The sequence below is a fragment of the Plectropomus leopardus genome, chromosome 9 (genome assembly GCF_008729295.1).
Source record: "Plectropomus leopardus isolate mb chromosome 9, YSFRI_Pleo_2.0, whole genome shotgun sequence".
In the NCBI taxonomy this organism is placed as follows: Eukaryota; Metazoa; Chordata; class Actinopteri; order Perciformes; family Serranidae; genus Plectropomus; species Plectropomus leopardus.
In genome coordinates, this window is record NC_056471.1 from 5,531,287 (window position 1) to 5,550,111 (window position 18,825).

Here is an 18,825-nt window from a genome sequence, read left to right on the forward strand (position 1 = left end):
GTTAGGCTATTGACTCCTAAGTGGATAAAAAGTCTACTACACTAAAAAGCAGACACGCACTGCTGCAATATCTAGTCATATGATTAAAAAAAAATGGACAGATCGATAGAAAAGCAGTTAGCTTAAGATACGCTCGTTAGCACTACAGTTACATTTCATACACTACACAGCGAAAGTGTAACAGTTTATCACGGTGTCATTTTGAAGGAAAACTTCGACGGTGTAGTCGCGTGCTCTTGCTGGCATAAAAGAAAACGGAAGTCAGAGCAGGTAGTCATCTTGCTTCTTTTTTATAATCTCTGGTTTGAAAAAAAAGTCAACAGCATTTCCCAGAAGTCTTTGCAGTTGAACTATCACCCAAAATGTCAGCACCCCTAGAACTCACGCACCGGGGTTATTACAGGACTATTTACTTTAAAGATAACGTTAGGTGTATTTGTTTTACCGTGGTGACAGTCCACTAGCTTAATGTTGCAATAGCCTACATTACATTAATGTTAGTGCGGAGGTATTCCACAGCGAGCTAGCTAGCTAGCTAACGTTAGCCAAAAGTTTATCCTTCATGCTGGTAGGTGTCTGAGTCGGTACCTTAACGGAAACATGTCGTTGTCTCTAGTGAAACGATGGTGTGAAACACCTTTAATAAGACGTGTTTTACAGTTTAAAGTGTACAGAAGGAAAATACAAAGCTATAACATGAGCTACACGCAGCTGAGACACCGCTGGATGAAAAGGCTGCCCGTGTTCACCAGCAGCTTCAACATGGTCAGCACACAAACAGACAAGGTAAAGAAAACATGCAGCACAACTAAGTTTGACTCCATCACTGGGAAACATGAGCTCTTTGTTATATGTTTGCCGTTCATTATCAATAGAGCATTATTTTATATGAATTAATATTAGCACAGCTTTACAGATGGAAGCTGAAAGCTCTTAGTTTGAATGGGAGACTGAATGACCAAATACAAATATTAATATATATATTATTATATTATATGCAATAGAATACATTTACTCAAGCACTGTAGTCCGACTGATTATAGAGATATGCTACATTTGTCTCAGAACTGTTTGTGTGAACAAATCAACAATCCACGTGTTAATGCGAAATCTAAAACACCTTTAACAAATACCAAAAAATAAAAAAGATTTGTTAAATCTCAAAAATACATTGTATTCACAAATGCTCTTTAAATTATTTGAGTGTATTCAAAGACATATGTATTTTTATTTGTAGATTTTGTTTTTTGTATTTGCAGAACCTTTATATTTGCAAAATATTTATGAGTTCAGAAATCTTTTTTTGTATTTGTGGAAGGTGCTTTATATTTACAGATTTCTTTTTTATATATACTTATTTTTTCCCATCTCTCTCTCTCTCTATACATATATATATATCTTAAAAGACAAAATAACCAATATCTCTGCCAAAGAAAGAAAGAAAGAAAAAAAAGGAAAAGTTTAAGACATGCAGACAATTTAATAGAGGTAACGACTACCTGATTCTAGTTAGTTATACACTGTACGCATTTGTATACATAAAATGAAATGGTGCAGTTAAGTTCCCCATCTTCCAAAATCCACTTTTTCTCAAATACAGCTTCCATATTCCTTATTTTGTGAGTCATGTTTTCCATGAAATTTAAACATGTCTTCCCTCAACCTTAATACTTCCAACCAAAAGGTATATAATACTTTGCATGAATAAAAAAATCTGTAAATAATTGGCATTATTTTCTCCACAACTACTCCAGCACTGCGAACATAATCTTTTATATTTTGATATCATTGTTGTTGTCAAGATGAATCTCATATTTATTTTCCAAGCGATATTTACAGTCATATACTTACAGATTGCACAGTAATAGATTGGTTGTCGATCTGTTTATACAACTAGCACTGAGACAAATATTTTTTTAAAAAATCCCCAAACTTATATTCATATGTGTACATTTAATTTACTTGAGTATTCCCATTTTATGCAGCTTTATACTTCTACTCCACTACATTTGTCTGACAGCTTTAGTTTAGCAGATTATATTTTACCCCTTATCTTTGATGAAAACTATGCATCTCCAAATTTAGATTCTACATGTGAGTTTGTCTGATTAACTGTTGCATTAAGTGTTTATGAGTTAAGACAATTCTACTTTTAAAGCTAAACATAACACACTATTTACTTTTTGTTTTTGAAGAATAACTACTTTTACTTTTGGCACTTGGTGATAATACATACTTATACTTAAGTATGGTTTTGAATGCAGGACTTGCGTTGAAGTAATTTAACAGTGTGGTAGTTCTTGCTTCTTTTAATGAGGTAAAAACCTTGAACAGACACATAGCTGAGCAGTAGTGGTAGAAGAACTAAGTACGTTAACCCAAGTACTGTTCTCCTGTACAAATTTGAGGTTCTTCTACTTTATTTGGGTATTTAAATCTCATGCTATTTTCTACTAGGACGATAGTGTACTTTTTACTCCACCAGAGTAATAACTTTAGTTTCTAGTTAATCGTTTAAGTCATTTTTCATGTAAAACATTTCACGGTTCCAGACTCCCAAATATGAGGACTTGTTGCTTTTCCTTTCAATTCAATATTTTAATTATTTTGATTCACTGAGTTGATTTCAATTTTTCTGCATTGAGTGCATCTGTTTTCAGTACTATACACTAAATTTATAGCACTAAATATCCCTGATTGTACCTGATTGTACATATTTCATTAAGAATCATTTTCTATGCAGAACTTTTAGTAGTGACAAAGTACTTTTACATAAATAAAGGATCTGAATACATCCTCCACCATTGCTGCTGAAGGGCACACTTAAACTAAAGGGGTTAGAAGTGCTGAGAAACTCAAGCTCATAAAGCTGTTCACTCCGCTTGTGGTTCAGCACAGATATAGAAAAAATAATCTGTCCAAATCTTTCAGAGGGGTTACTGTAATAATCTGCAGTTGCTGAGTGACTTACATAATAATTCGCAGGTGTGTCTCCTTTTGTTTTTGAGGACACTGTTGACCTGTCGAAGTTCCCTGTGGACAGAATCAGGAATTTCTGCATCGTCGCTCACATTGACCATGGAAAGAGCACTCTGGCTGACAGGCTGCTGGAGATGACAGGTATGTTTTCTCATCACACTGAACATCAGCTTTTTTGCACCTCATTGTGGCATTACACCAAACGACTTTTTAAGGGACATGAAAAAGAAGTCATGAGAGTTTAAATTCCCTCGGTGTGCACTGACGTGATCTCCATTATTTGGTTAAAGGTGGTCCTAAAACTCAGTCCGAGCTGTCTGCAGTCAGTGTTTTCCCATCTTGGCTTTTCAACAAAATCAAACATGTTAAATATCATCCAAGTTTTCAGTCTTTGCTCATGCAAAAAGTGAAGTTCAGTGACATGAAAAAACTGGATAGTCAGCAAACATGGTGGAAAAGGAGGAGAAACAGTTGTGGAGTGAACAAGAGTCAGTGTTTATTTTGGCGTGTATCTGATCCACCAACAAGTGCTTATTTAAGTGAAAATTCATAAATTTAGAAACGGTTTGCCTCTCATTCCCACGGTCTCCTCCTACTAAAATAACACAACTAACCAACAGAGGCTGGCAGCAAGTTGAGGTCACAAAATTCCAAAACATTTGTATGCAAAAAGTTTGTATGCAAATACAGTTTACCTGTATGGATTACGTGAATGCTGAAATGACAAGAACACTGTAGATGTTCAGCCTTTTGTCCTGTGTTTGTAGTGTAATGTGTTTTTGAGGGCACGTTATTAATGTGTCATATTTCTTGAAGTGACTTTGGTGTAATATTTTCCACCAGAAGCAGAATGGGAAATAGTTTAGGTGTGAACACATACAGATATTGATTATGTGAAAATTGAGTGTTAGAATCAGTAAATATATTGTACACTCCCTGCATTAACCCTTAGTGACTGTTTACACACTTTTCATTCTCCATTTTATGATAGTGTTGGCTGTATTCATGCATATGGCATACATTTTGGCAAGATTGTTTATTTATTTTTATCTTAAAATTTCTAGCTCAGCTCCCACAGTAAGTCTAAAATACACAAACAAAACTGCTACATTCATAGTATTAAGTGCAAAAATGCATCATTGAAACACATGAAACACCTTGGAATTTGTAGTTTTTACTGTTTTCCACCTGATGACTTCAGTTTTACCATATATTTGCATATGGAGGAAATACATTAGGTGCACTGTCACAATCAATGTTGCCACACATCATTTACAACTCCCAGGCTGTGATTAAAACAAAAAACAAAAAATGTTCTGTTGAAAATAATTCATTTTTTTGTGGGTTGTTTTTTTTTTTTACCATCGATAAACACAGTGATGTCATGAAAAAAACCCTGGCATTTTTAGGGTTGAAATTCTGAACATTAATGAATATTTGATATTTATGATTAGGGCTGATGTTGGTTTAAAAAATGAAAGTAGAAAATCATATTTATTTATAATATTTTTTATAGCCTGATTTTGAAAAGCACATCTTGTGTGCAGAGTGGTATGAGTGTGAGTTTTGGACACTGCACAAAAATTAATAATTTATAGAAATCAGTGTTGCTGCTAATCATTGATATATCCCAGTCTGTGATATTCAGAAAAAAACATAGTGGCATTCTGACAAAAAGCTGGCATTTAAAGGGTTCAATTTCTAAAAATGGATGATATTTGATATTTCTGAAGAGGACTGACACTCACATTGTCAACCATTGAATCACTTATAAGGTTCAGACTAGATTTTTTTCGTATCACAAAAGCTGTTTATAACATCATTAGAAGTAACACACTGTGTTATTAATGGGTGTCATTGACCATCAGGTGCCATAGCAAAGACTGAGAAGAACAAGCAGGTGTTGGACAAGCTTCAGGTAGAGCGAGAGAGAGGGATAACGGTGAAGGCTCAGACGGCCTCGTTGTTCTACAGCCACCAGGGACAGCAGTACCTCCTGAACCTCATCGACACGCCCGTAAGTGATCAGCTCAGTGTGATGTCAGGAAGAACTGCTTCCTTTTCTCATCCTTCATGGTTGCTGCATCTTCTCAGCACTGTGAAAGATTTTATGTGTTCCATAATTTCCCTACAATAACTGAAAATGCAATCAAAACAAATAGATGGGATTTTAACCCTAAATCCCTTAGGAACCCAGATCACCAAAAACTGTCTTAATATGTAATTTAGGGTCTTACATGCATAATAACACACATATAAATGCTCAATCCAAAATAGTAACATTGTCATTTTAGTTTTTTCACAGTTTCCTGAAGCTGTATTGATTTGGGCGTGGTTATCCCCGATTAATATCACGTAATCTGGATAAAGCCAATCAAAAATTTAATGTCAGGGTGCGTTCAGAAACACTCACTCTGAGTGCCGGAGCCACTCTGGCACAAACTGAACCGTGGTTAAATTCGGAGCGCTTTTGGAATGTACCGCTCGATTATCCAGAGCAATGCACTCTGGGAGTGTCAGAGCGACTCTGGGCACTCTGTCTGGGAAGAAGGAGCAGCAAAGCGCTGAACGAAGTGAATGTGTGATGAACTTAATTGTTGGTTAATTCATAGAGAAGCAGAACGCTCCGCGACTTTGAACAGCTCTCTCATTTTAGTTCAGAGCGTCAGATTGGATTCAGGAACGCAGTCAGAGTCAGAGGGACGAACAGATCGAGCTGTAGCACGTGGACTCTGCTTAGCTCCGTGGCTGTTGTCGTGGAGACGAGACAGCCGACAAAGGTGGGATTCAGGGAGCTGTCACTCAAAACGCGATCTGCCCCGCCCACAGAGTCTGGAGAAATACTGTTATCCTCAAAATGAGCTGTTTTCAGCTCAGTTTTCTAAATAGCTGGCAACATTTATTTTCACTCAGACTTTTGTAGATTCGTAATGAGACTCTCAACTTTGATATAATATGTTCATTCTCACTATTTCAAGCCATGTTTCAGGAGGCTTTAAGATGGATTGATAATGTGGAACTTCTACAATTTTTAATTTACAGATTTCAACTACAGCATGAGCTCTCTTGTCCAAAGTACTGATTCCAGTTACCTCAGACAAAACTGGCCTCTCACTGCAAGAGCGAAAAAAAAAACCCTTCAAAAAAAAATCTGTCACTTAAGTTGTCCATTAATAGAGATATGAAAATAAGTCTACAACTCTTTTGTCATTATCATGTCTAACTGTTTTTTAAATCTGCTGCAGGGTCACGTTGACTTCAGTTATGAAGTGTCTCGATCGATTTCTGCGTGTCAAGGTGTCCTGCTGATTGTTGATGCCAATCAGGTACAAAGCTAGTTCCACTGCTCCCATTGTTCTCAGAGAGTTCTTGTGGATGTATGTAATGTAGTTGTTAATATTTTTGCTGTCATGTGAAGGGGGTTCAAGCGCAGACGGTGGCCAACTTCTACCTGGCTTTTGAAGCTCAGCTGGCAATCATTCCTGTCATCAACAAGGTACCTAGAGACCTATTTTTTTTGGTTTAATCTCATTTTTCTACTTGACTGCTGTTCAGCGTGCCTTTCTAATTTGTCGTTTCTCCCGTAGATTGATTTAAAAAATGCAGATCCAGAGAGAGTTGAGTCACAGATTGAAAAGGTGTTTGATATTCCGCATGAAGAATGCATCAGGGTGAGTGGGAGCACATGAAAGCTGCCTTTTAGTTTTCAGTAACACTTATTAAAAAAAAAAAAAAAAAGCTTTATTTGTGATTTAATCTATTTCAGATTTCAGCTAAACTTGGAACAAATGTTGAAAAGGTTCTCCAAGCGATCGTGGACAGAATTCCACCGTAAGAAGATTTATTTGGTTTAATTTCTCACATTAAAACATGTGTGATGCATAAAAGTGACTTTTTTTTTTTTTAAATATTCTCAGGCCTGTGGCGAATATCAACGACCCATTCAGAGCCCTAGTGTTCGACTCCAATTTCGATCACTATAGAGGAGTGGTAGCCAACATTGCTGTGTTTGGAGGACGGGTCCGGAAAGGGGACCGGATCGTGTCGGCACATCTTGGCAAAACTTATGAAGTTAACGAGCTGGGGCTTCTCCGGCCAGACGAGCACCCAACCCAGAAACTGTACGTGTCATTCTTCCTCCTCTGGTCTCATTTCTCCTACCTGTTATCTCATCCAATGCAACTGGTATTGGGATTAGAGCTAGAACATTTAGCGAACAATTAAAAAATGTATTATTTAAGAGAGGTCTTATTTAAGTGTTTTTTATTACTTAAGAGAAGAGGAAAGTAAGAATACATTTGTGAACCCAGAAATCAGTGGGTGCTAAGAACAAATTGCAGATACAAAAACAAAATTAGAGTAAATGTGTTTATATATATATATATCGCTTCCTGCTTGAGGCTCATTGTGTGAAATCAGAGTCTGTATTCCTGCAGCTACCTGTGATTAACAATCCAGCCTGCTGTGCTGTATGTGCACAGTTTTATTAGTGATAATCAGTGTTGATAAACACAGGAATTTGTTGAGCATTCGTCCAACTGTCCGCTAAGGTGTTTGATTGCATTGCATTAGCGTAACCCTCCTCGACTGCTGTGCAGGTTTGCAGGCCAGGTGGGCTACATCATAGCAGGGATGAAGGATGTGAAGGAGGCCCAGATCGGTGACACACTCTACCTCCAGGAGCAGCCGGTGGAAGCTCTTCCAGGGTTTAAACCCGCCAAAGCCATGGTCTTTGCTGGTAACAAAGTTTTGTTTCCTCCGCAGCAAATAAAATTACTGAATATTTGGAATAAGAAGCGGGACTGATGACACTGTTCTTTTAAACACCACATGCACTGATGGAATTATTCAGCACATAAAAATGTTGTCCCTAAATATCCCAGTATCACTGGACATGTAGTGAAACCCCCTCCGTGCATGTTGTGTCCTCTAGCTGGTACAGTAAGTGCGCTCAGCACTTTCCACAGTAAATGAAAAGAGTTCTTTTTTGCTGATGATGTGCACTCTGTCTCTTGTTTTCTGTCCCTCAGGCATGTATCCGATGGACCAGTCAGAGTACCCGGGACTTCGCAGCGCCATTGAGAGGCTGACCCTGAATGACTCGAGTGTCACACTGCAGAGAGACAGCAGTCTGGCCCTGGGAGCAGGCTGGAGGTGAGGACGGCTTCTTTGAATGAGAATGAAAACTGTTTTTATTCCCTGTCACATCGCATGTAGTGATCCGTTCCAATGTTAGTTTCTTAAAAGCGGAGTGTGGACACTGAGCAGTGCAACCAGGGAAGTTTTGACCCCTAAAGCAATCAGAATGCTTGGAGGTTTTTCAAGTAATTTGTTGTTGCAGAAACACTCTCCACTTTTCTTCAAAAGACACCACATTTAGAAGATCTTTCACCAGTTTCTACACAAACCTGGACATCATTTAATATAATTAACCCTTAGGGATGCATTGTTTGACGCATTTTACATGCTTTTCATTCTTCATTTCTTTATAATTTTGGGTGTGTTCGTGCATGTGGCATAGCTTTCGTATTTTTTTTTATTTTTATTTAATATTGGAATTTCCAGCTCAGCTCCTACACAAAGTCTAAGTTACACTGTGGAAACAAAGTTGTTACATTCAGACTGTTCAGCACAAAAAAATGCACCATTGAAACCCATTCAAACTGCAGTTTTTGATCCCACAGCCATCAAAACATAAAAACACACATTGTATTATTTCTGGGTGTCATTCAGGGCTTTTGCTTTGGAATTTGTCATTTTTACTATTTTCTACCTGATGACTTTTTATCGTATCTGGAATATGGAGAAAATGCATCCTATTTCCACTAGGTGCACTGTCACAATCAATGTTGCTGCTAGTCATCAACATATCCCAGGCTGTGATAATCAAAAAGAACCCCAGAAAAACATTTTTTTTGTCTGTTTTTCTTTTTCATCTAAAAACATAATGGCATTATGACAAACAACTGGCATTTAAAGGGTTAAATAACTCAATGTAAGTAGCAAATGATATTAATGCACAATATTTTTTTACGCTTGATATTGAAAAGTTCATTTTGTGCGCAGAGCGATACGAGTGTGTGTAATATTAAAACGGGCCCTGAGGGTTAATAAGGGGGGTGAACCACTTTTGTTGGGACATAGCATATGTTGCCATACTTCACTGCCAAGTTAGAGTTTATTTGACATCGTTGGTCATATACGTTTAGATGATGAAAATGAAATTGATTCCATTAGTGGAAGTGATTTAACTTTGAAGATGCAATTTAATATCAATCAATCATTTATTTATCTAGCAGACGTGAGACATGTGGAGCTGCAGACACATTTGTAGCGTACACAACATACCCCAACAAACCTCACCCACCACCAGTACAAGACAAGCCCTGCTACAATGCTACTGTAGTAAATAATTATGAGAACAAATTTGGCTATAACGCACTTCATAATTCATAATACATGAAGACTCTATTACTTTTATTTGTAACAAGATGTAACCTTTGCTAATCACAAAAAAAATAGAAATTTCGTCAAGACTTATACTTCTTGGCCAACCAGTAAAGGGGGCTGATTGTTGACAGACGTGTAGATACGATGGGCGAGTCATGCAGCGAGAGGGCAGCTCTCATGGCTGCTTCAGCTTTGCATCAGCATAAGGAGAGTTTACAGACTGGTGAGTTGATGTTGTCATCGTGATGAGTCAAGCCGCTATTGTCCAAAGCCAACCACAAAAAGCTCCACCAAGATTTGAAAAATAGACATAAAAGCCTAACTTTAGCACAAATTTAGCAGACAGACAGAGAGACTGATGGAAACGTCTGTGACTACAGCGAGTCTTGCTCAAGGATAAAGTCTTTCTAAACAGGCTTTTTGTAATGAAAAGCATGAATATCAATTCTAAACTTTGAGTGACCCTGTGCACCTCTCTGTGCCCCTGCAGACTCGGCTTCCTGGGTCTTCTCCATATGGAGGTGTTCAATCAGAGGCTGGAGCAGGAATACAATGCCTCTGTCATAATAACAGCACCCACCGTGCCCTACAAGGCCATCCTCACTTCACCCAAACTCATCAAGGTAAGAGCCACTTCCTGCTTCTATATTTTCTGTTCTTATAGTAGAGGTGGGCTTCTGCTTTTCTGTCAGCATTTTTTTTAATTGTGTTTGAAAAGGTGGTTGCTATTAAAAATACAGAACTTTCAGTGGAGCTTTAAACCCAAAATCCAATGAGCACATCCCAAATTTCCAAGTAAAGGAGGACAAAATGCTTGCGTTTCACTTGTTTAATAAGCTCACATCACAACAGAAATCCGTCAAAGAGCCTTCATTAGAGCATTTCAGGTATTCAGATTCAGTTCAGTAATATGAATAACTGAATATGTCCAGTAATATATTCTGCATAGATGGGAGTTGCAACCAGTTATTGTTTGACCAATCACATTTCTTTTCTAATCTCTCTGGTGTCGTTAGCTTAGACTTAAACCCCGTTACATACAAGACGGGGCTTTACGGAACACTGTGGCCGTCATTGACTGACTATCACAACCAAACACTAGATGGCGTGATGGCATGATACTCATGATACACTAAAAGCACATCAAGCACAAAACACATAAGACAAAGTTACACACAATAGCGCATCACAAATGAATGCTTGTCAAATTAAATTAATTTATAAAATCTAGATTTCATGGTCAGTGAGTACAGAGCTGAGCAGCTGTTAACCATATTTTCAAGGTGGTTTTGAAAGACCTGATAGAGCTGCTGCTCCTCATACCATCAGGCAGAGAGCTCCACTGATTTGTAGCTTTTACAGAAAAGCTGACTGCCCAAATGCAGTGCGACAATACAGTATGTTACAGTCTCGTACAGCAGATAATGTTAACCATCTAACAGAACTTACTGAGTGAGTGTGTACATAGAGTAAAGTAAACGTCAAAGGCAACTTTATTGTCAAATCTGCTCTGTGTGTTAGACATAAAAAATCAGATTCTCTCCATACCCACAGTGCAAAGAAAAGCGTTCAAAGAGAAAATAAAGAACAAAAAATATGTACATAGAATTAAATAACTACCAAAGACATAAGAAAAAAATGTGCATAAAGTAAATATGTACCAAGAGCAGCACTAAAGATGTACCTGAATTATAGTGGAGGAGGGGTCAAACTATTTAGATTTTAATCAACCAGGCATACATTTGAAAATGATCTAAACTTCTCAAAGCTCAGTAAACAAGAACAGACTTTGAATGACTTTGAACTTGCCTCTACATGGCTGATAACAAATAACATGTAACATATAACATGTAGAGATATGCCTGCTGCAACAATATAGCAAATACAAATTATCCCCGCACTTGGAAGAAAATTCCACTTCAGGAATGTATTCAAATTTAAAATGATTCATGTAATTTATATATTTTATTATGTCCGTCATGGTGCAGCATATGTTGGACACACCAAATGGCAAAAATATCAGAGCACAAAACTGCAATTAGTACAGGCAACATGGACGATACAATTCCTAAACTTAATGCTAAAGAAAACCACAGTTTACCCTCTTCATTAAGGTGCTGTGTATCGAGAAAATCATGGTCCCCTCTAGAGGAGGAGATGTTTTAAGGAAACTGTCCCAGAGAGTAATGTTTTGGATATAATGTACACACTCAACTCTGACACCAAACAGACTTAATGATGGCTTTTGCTTAAAATGCTCTTTATGTTATGACTATTTGTAATCATTTCAAACCCAAACTTTGAATGTGACCACTGGAAGATCAGCTGAAATGAATGTTTATTCATTCACATGTGCCTTTACTGCCATCTAGTGTTGTAACAGTGACTCAGTGATGGCCACAGTGTTCTGTGAAGCCTCATATGGTCTATAATGGGGTCGAAATCGGATTGAACTGCACTTGAGATTGGTCCCTGTCTGGCATATCATGTTAAAGAAACAACGTATGTAATAATCTGTGTCCTTTAACATATCACTGAACTGAATCTGTTTCCCTGAAACATGTTGATGAAAGCTCTGCGCTGAAGCACGTAAGCATATTTATGATCCGATGTGAGCCAGTTAAACAAGTATAATATGAGTATTTTTCCTCCTTTACTTGGAAATTTGAGATATGCTACCTTTTAACACATTTTAAAAAATACTCTCAAAGTTGTAACTTAACTTGGAATTAATGATAAACGGAGGCTCTCAAGGTTTAGCTGGCGCTTGGCTGTATAACAACATACGGGAGAAATTTCATGTGAAGTGTTTGAGAGGGCAAATAAACTCTACTATTGCCAAGGGGAGATCACAGCATGATGCATCATGTATGTAAGTTGAGTTTTTTTGGAAAAGCATTTTTCTCATCTCATTGGCAGCAACTTGGAAACTTTTAATCATAAGTTACAGTTTACACCAGTGGAAGTATGATAAAAGTATATGGTCAAGCAGGTAACTTTTCACAGCCATATTTTAAGGCTGTTGGCTGGGCGATATGGCCCTAAAAAAATATAATGATATTTTATTTTGGCAATGATGATATGACAAAATACTGAAAAATATTTTATCATTCATTTCAAGAACTTAAAACAGCAACATATGAAGTGGTATAATTTTTTTAGGTCATATATATAAACATATTTCTCCAAAAGCCAACTTCTTATCCTTTGTTCTCTTTGGAAGATCCAAAAAGATTAAGTTGTTTTTTCGGTCACTTGGAACTGTATGCTCTGCATTTTCCGCTCTACTTTCCCGCTGTAACTTGAGGCACACAGCACTGACCACACACACGCACGCACACACACACACACACACACACACACAGAAACCTTCTATTTTAACAGGCTGTTATGCTGCGATGACTATCCCACATTCACACATTAGTTTTTTTTAAGCTTCATGTAGGCTTACATTACAACAGGCTTATGACAAAATGACCTGGTGATGTTAACTCCTGAATGCACGCAGCGAGACATCGTGCTGCTGCCAGAGGAGCCGCAAACTGAGTTTATTCTGAACAACTAATCGCCAAAAGGGTTTGAAAACTCCAGGGCTATTCATAAAACATTTGCGACTGTAGCTCAGGCTCCTGGGCTAATGAAGACATTGATTCACACTTCTGAAGTCGTTTCCCTTTTTCAAATTAACTTTTCCACCGTTGGACAGCTAGCAATTTCACTTTTAGCCACCCTTGTTGTTGCCGTGTGTGTAACAGTATGGTATCACCATGAGGGATGTGATATGGCACACAGCTACTGGAGTGTTTTGGGTTTTTATTTTTTGACTGGACTATCAATTTTTTAAAAACTTTTTATTTAGTATTATTATTTTATTTACATAACTTTCAACTCCAAAGGATGTTGCAGGATTTAGTGACAAATTTTGATTTCATTTTTTAAACTACATTTAAAAAATGACAAATAAATCTACCTTATACCTTATTATACAAAACATAGAACACATAACACAAAGGAGATGTTTATAATGATTTCTCATACTTTTGGACTTTCTCGTGTCTATCTTCAAACTACTAAGTACATTTTCAATGGTAATATTAACAGAATGTACTGTTAATTTGGCATATACCTCGTACTTTCCCATTTCCATTCTAATGAAAAGAGCACAAGAAATATACAAGTATGACAAAACAGTACTAATAACAATAAAATAAAAACTAAAGTTAATAACAAAAAAATAAACAGAAAGAGAAACAAACAACTAAAAACAAACAAAAAACAAAGCAAAAACAAGAAAAGAAAGAGGTAGCTAGATTTCTGGCCCTGCCTGTGTTAATGGAGACCATTAATATTAAACCTGTCCATTTTCAGCTGTAACCTCGCTGTGATTTTTTTTATATTAAACACACTCCTCACCCTCTTTCTCCACTGGTTTATACTAGGGGCTGTGGCTTAGGTAGGAGGCCATTATGATTTTTATTTATTTATTTTTGTCATCCTTGTTGTTGCTGTGTCTATAAGTATGATGTCATTATGCCACCATGTCGAAATATTGCCATCATAACCATATAAATAAATAAAACATGTTATATAGGTATTATTGTGAATGATGTGGTATGGCACACACCTACAGCAGATGTGTGAGTTTTATTTGAAAGGATAAATCTTGTTGGTTGTTGTTGCAGGAACACGGCAGTGAGGAGATAACCATCGTGAACCCTGCTCAGTTCCCAGACAGATCAGTGGTGTCAGAGTATCTGGAGCCGGTGGTACTGGGGACCATCCTCGCTCCAGACACTTACATCGGCAAGATCATGACTCTCTGCTTGGTAAGAGGAAAATAGCCAGTACAATTGAAATCAATGAAAAATTGTCATCTAAACTATTTAACCTGATAGGTTCTTTCTGCGCCATCTGGGGGTACATTTTTATTTACCTCTGACACATGTATCTGTCTTTTAATCATCTTGTTTCAAGTGTAGATCTCTTTCTATTAAGTCAGAGAAAGAGCTCACAGTGCATTCGTCCTACCGATTATTGGGAAATGCAGTTTGACATGAGATATTAGATTGCATCATTGCTTTTTACTGAATTGATGAATTGGTTGGGAGCCAAACATAAAACAATGCTTGGAAAAATAAGACAAGAACATTTTTTTGTTTTTTTTGAAAATGTTTGTCACATGTTTAGGAGATTTTCCACATTAAAAGAACTGTATCCACGTCCTTCTTAGGTTATTGAGACTGTAAATTGATGCAAAAATACTGAATTCATGTCATTGTGGTCTTACAGAATCGCAGAGGCATCCAGAAGAACATGGTGTACATAGACGACCAGCGCGTCATGATGAAGTATCTCTTCCCTTTAAACGAGATTGTTGTGGATTTTTATGACCTCCTCAAATCGCTGTCCTCTGGATATGCCAGGTAAAATAAAGCAAGTATGACACACATAAATACACACAGTTAATCAGAAACACTTACTGAAAATTACTGAAAAACTTTTTTTACCTGTTTCAATTCTCGGGTCTCTTTGTTTTGGAGAGGAAGAAATCTTTTCGGATAATTTGGCACAGGTGTGATTCTTGCAAAAGAAACACTACAAGAAGGAGAAACATGATTTTTTTCTTGTTTATGTGTGAATAAAGTGGCAAATTCATTAAATGTGACAAAAAAATGTTTTCATAAGAGTTACCAGCTGTTGCTTTAATATGTATATTGGAGCTTGTTTATACTTACATGGTGGAAAGTTACCCACTTGTAGCCTTGAAATACCAGTATATTAAAATGCTAAAAAAAAAATAGAATTTTTCTTAGTTTTTTAGTCATCCTGAAACTTTATGTGCTTCAATGAATCCAGTAAATGAAACCGTCACAAAGCAAGAAGTCTTTTCCTTTCATTTTTCTCTCTCCTGTTCACCTGTCTTCCATTCTTACATTTAACAATGTTGCATGAGTCTTTCTATGAAATACTGTATCACTGTTGACCGACTCTGAAAGCATCCCATGATATTATCTCCTGTAGCTTTGACTATGAGAACGCAGGCTACCAGGCTGCTGATTTGATAAAGATGAATTTTCTGCTGAATGGGCAACCTGTGGAAGAACTCACCACTATTGTACACAGGTACTGTATGTTTCACATCCTAACTGAAGTCACATGCTGTGAGTTTTTCAATTTTCCTGAGGTGTAACTGTGATGCTGCTTAAAAGAGCCTTATTTTCTTCGTCACAGCTGCCCTCATGGTTTAATTATTGTCACTGGCAGATTTCTTTATGAGTTTACATCATTCCAAGGTTATACAGTGCTTCACCACCACAGTAATTCTTCTGAGCCTGTGGAGCATGAAATTAATTCAACACCCAAGATTTAAAGAATGGTCTCTTGGCAGCTAGTCTTGACATTATCTGTTAAAAAAGACTTTACAGCAAAGACGGATTTCATTCCGTTTGCGACAAGGACAATAGAGTGACTTCACAGGTGAAAAGTGATGACAAACCAGATCTGTACTCATGTACTTAATACCAAAGCCTGTAAAAACTCTGGTAATTAAAGGGCACTACGCTTCACCAACAATGGCTGCTCTCACCATTTATACACTTTAGCCTTGGAGCCAGGCCTAGTGCAGCTTAGGAAGTCCTTACTCATTAGTTTAAGTACCTTATAGTATGACAAGGGCACACAGTTGTGTGGTGGAGCTCAAGTATTTGCATTACCTATCAAAGGAATAGGTCAGTGTTTTGGGAGATATACATATTCATTTTCATGCACATCCGTCTCTATTATACAGTCTATGGTTTGGAGCCAAAGCTAAGAGGTGATTAGCAAAGCTTAACATAAAAAAAATGCAAGGCTGGCTCTGTCCAAAGTTAAAAATTCTTCTACCAACTTGTCTAAGAGCTCATTTTTGCTCAACATTACGCACGTAGACGGATGGAACCTTCTGCGTCCATTCTGGCCATATTTGTGCACTTTTTTTTGAAAACTTTCGGATATGGAAGAAACAGATCAGTACCACTGTGGAGGCAGAGATCTTGAAGGCAGTGGCTTGTAGTTCTATTTAGACATGCCTGTAAGAGGAAGAAATTTAAATAATGGCGGAACAGAACAAATTAGTCATGTGATAATTTCTAGTGAAAAAAATTCTCTGTCCACATATTGGAGTGTATTTAACAGCCTTAGAGACCACCACCATCTAAAACGCTGCCTCTGTTTAAAGGTACGATTTCCTCCTCCATCGCTTCATTTGGTGTTATGAAAAACTTTTGACTCTGCCCTCTAGTGCCATCTGCTGGCTGTATCCATGCCATCATAAATACTGTATGGAAGCATGAGGGCAATGACATACATGTGCGAAACCGACATGTAGTTACAGGCTTAGCTGCTTTGAGAGCACCATGGCAAAACTTACCGGGCAAAACGACGTGGTGCACCTGTGGAGAAGGGTATGCAACCAGGCAACCAAATGTTATTAATGAAAAAACAAACTAATCTCTTGTTATCTCCCCCATGCTTCCTCTTACATCTCGCATCTCTCTCTTCATGAAACTGTAACGACACAAGGTATAAATTCCTCCTTCATTCTCACACACTCTGTAGCTCTCTCACAGTTAAACAGCTTTCTAGTTTATCAGCATAATAAATGGCATTATATTCACCAGAGCGATTCAGCCGACTGCTCATGCAAACTCAGTGCATGGGTTTTGGCAATTAGTATCTGAATACTGGGCTGACCTTCATAGTCATCAAATACAACTGATATCAACCTTTTGTCTGCATCTGCCATCGCCCCACTGGTCCCAAAAAACAAAAGTGAAGGCCGCCTCTCGCTTGATCTGATTGGCTGCCTGGGAAAATGTGACAGTGACGAGTGGAGCCTTGCGCTAAAATTTTAAGAATAGCACATCAAAAAATAACTAGAACAAAACAACAGATGCACCTTGCCCTTGGTAAGTTATGTTTTCAGCACTGTCGCTGTTTTTATTTTTTAACATTGGACAGAGCCACGCTAGTTGTTTTCGTCTGTTTCTATTCTTTATGCTAAGCTAGGCCAACTGCCTCAAAAAGGGCGTTTCTAGGATTTGTGGACATTTGGGGCTTAGCCCAGACCTCTGTAGGGGGTTCCAGGGAGGATCCTTGCCTGGTAAAGCTTTTTAAATTAAGCTCTGTATTTTTAATGCACTGTGGAACCTTAATTTTAAAAAACGTTTAACTTTCTCGATTAATTATGAATTATGAATTATGATGTTAAAGATGTTAGTAGTGCTGCTATCATTACAGTTGATGGAAAAATAGTATTATGTATACATGTATGAATGTAACTAAGTATATTTACTCAAGTACAAGTATGAACGTAATGACAGATTGTTAGATCCGCACTTTTTTCATTATTAGCCTTATGTATTTAGATCAAGGGCTATTTATAAAATATTATGATGCTAAGACCTAACACCATTTCGTCTTCTGGCTGTAGCTACATACACTATTTAATGTGCTACCTGCAGTTAGATTTTATGTATTGTATTCTTTTGGCTCTAATAGTTGTGTTTTATTGCAGAGAGCGTGCGTACAGCTCAGGAAAGGCCATGTGTGAGCGACTCAAAGACTCCATCCCGAGGCAGATGTTTGAGATCGCTGTACAAGCTTCTATTGGAAGTAAAATCATTGCAAGGGAAACGTAAGTACAACATCAGCAGCAGGATAAAGTTTTTGTTCAAATAATATGAGAGGCAAATATTGTTTTTGTGCAGGAAATGTGCTAAGGAGATTTTAACCTGTCTGAAAAATGTGACATGATTTTATTTGCCTTTCAGAATTAAGGCGTACAGAAAAAATGTTCTCGCTAAATGTGTAAGTAAAGATTATTACTTGCTCTCAACACTTCCTGAATATACAAATGTACTACAAACAGTCTGAATTCTCTCTTTATGTGTTGGCTCTGTAGTACGGAGGTGACATAACCCGGAAGATGAAGCTGCTGAAGAAACAGGCTGAGGGTAAAAAGAAAATGAGGCGGATCGGCAGCGTGGAAGTTCCTAAAGACGCCTTCATTAATGTACTGAAGAGAAAAGATAAATAAAATGCAACATAATTAGTATCTTCTTATGTAATAATGTCATTAATATATGCGACAGGTCATTATTATAAAAGGTTCTTCCAGACTTCCTCTCAATAAATTGCTTATTGATGCTGCAAACTGCTGCAAGTGTGATCTATGATTGTGAAATTGATTTCCACAATACGCATCATTGCTTCCTCTCTCTGACGTTCAGCTCATAATTTGCCAGGAGAATTTTTTTATGTAAAGATTACATGTTGGTCTAAATCAGTGTCGGTTAAAACCTTCAAATCTTGCTTTCACTTATCCCCAAATATTCAAATGCTTTATTCACACTTCTG

General features: G+C 37.4%; 1 protein-coding gene across 1 annotated transcript; it reads left to right on the forward strand.

Moving 5' to 3' along the window:
• The first annotated feature begins 362 nt into the window (after nucleotides 1–362).
• Nucleotides 363–18,622, forward strand: guf1 (GTP binding elongation factor GUF1). The gene is made up of 17 exons (XM_042493945.1): nucleotides 363–786; nucleotides 3,009–3,120; nucleotides 4,848–4,996; nucleotides 6,225–6,305; nucleotides 6,398–6,475; nucleotides 6,567–6,650; nucleotides 6,746–6,810; nucleotides 6,897–7,100; nucleotides 7,578–7,717; nucleotides 8,010–8,133; nucleotides 9,920–10,052; nucleotides 14,112–14,255; nucleotides 14,719–14,852; nucleotides 15,451–15,552; nucleotides 17,984–18,103; nucleotides 18,240–18,276; nucleotides 18,371–18,622. The coding sequence occupies exons 1-17, from the start codon at nucleotides 601–603 to the stop codon at nucleotides 18,503–18,505; spliced, it is 2,028 nt and encodes a 675-aa protein (XP_042349879.1). The 5' UTR covers nucleotides 363–600; the 3' UTR covers nucleotides 18,506–18,622.
• Nucleotides 18,623–18,825: the final 203 nt, after the last annotated feature.

Excerpts from the sequence above, each read along its gene's own strand:
- guf1 (XM_042493945.1), top strand. The coding sequence starts at position 601 with ATGTCGTTGTCTCTAGTGAAACGATGGTGTGAAACACCTTTAATAAGA. Across the intron at positions 6,306-6,397 it reads TGATTGTTGATGCCAATCAG|GGGGTTCAAGCGCAGACGGT; the intron begins GTACAAAGCTAG and ends TGTCATGTGAAG. Across the intron at positions 18,277-18,370 it reads AAAATGTTCTCGCTAAATGT|TACGGAGGTGACATAACCCG; the intron begins GTAAGTAAAGAT and ends TTGGCTCTGTAG.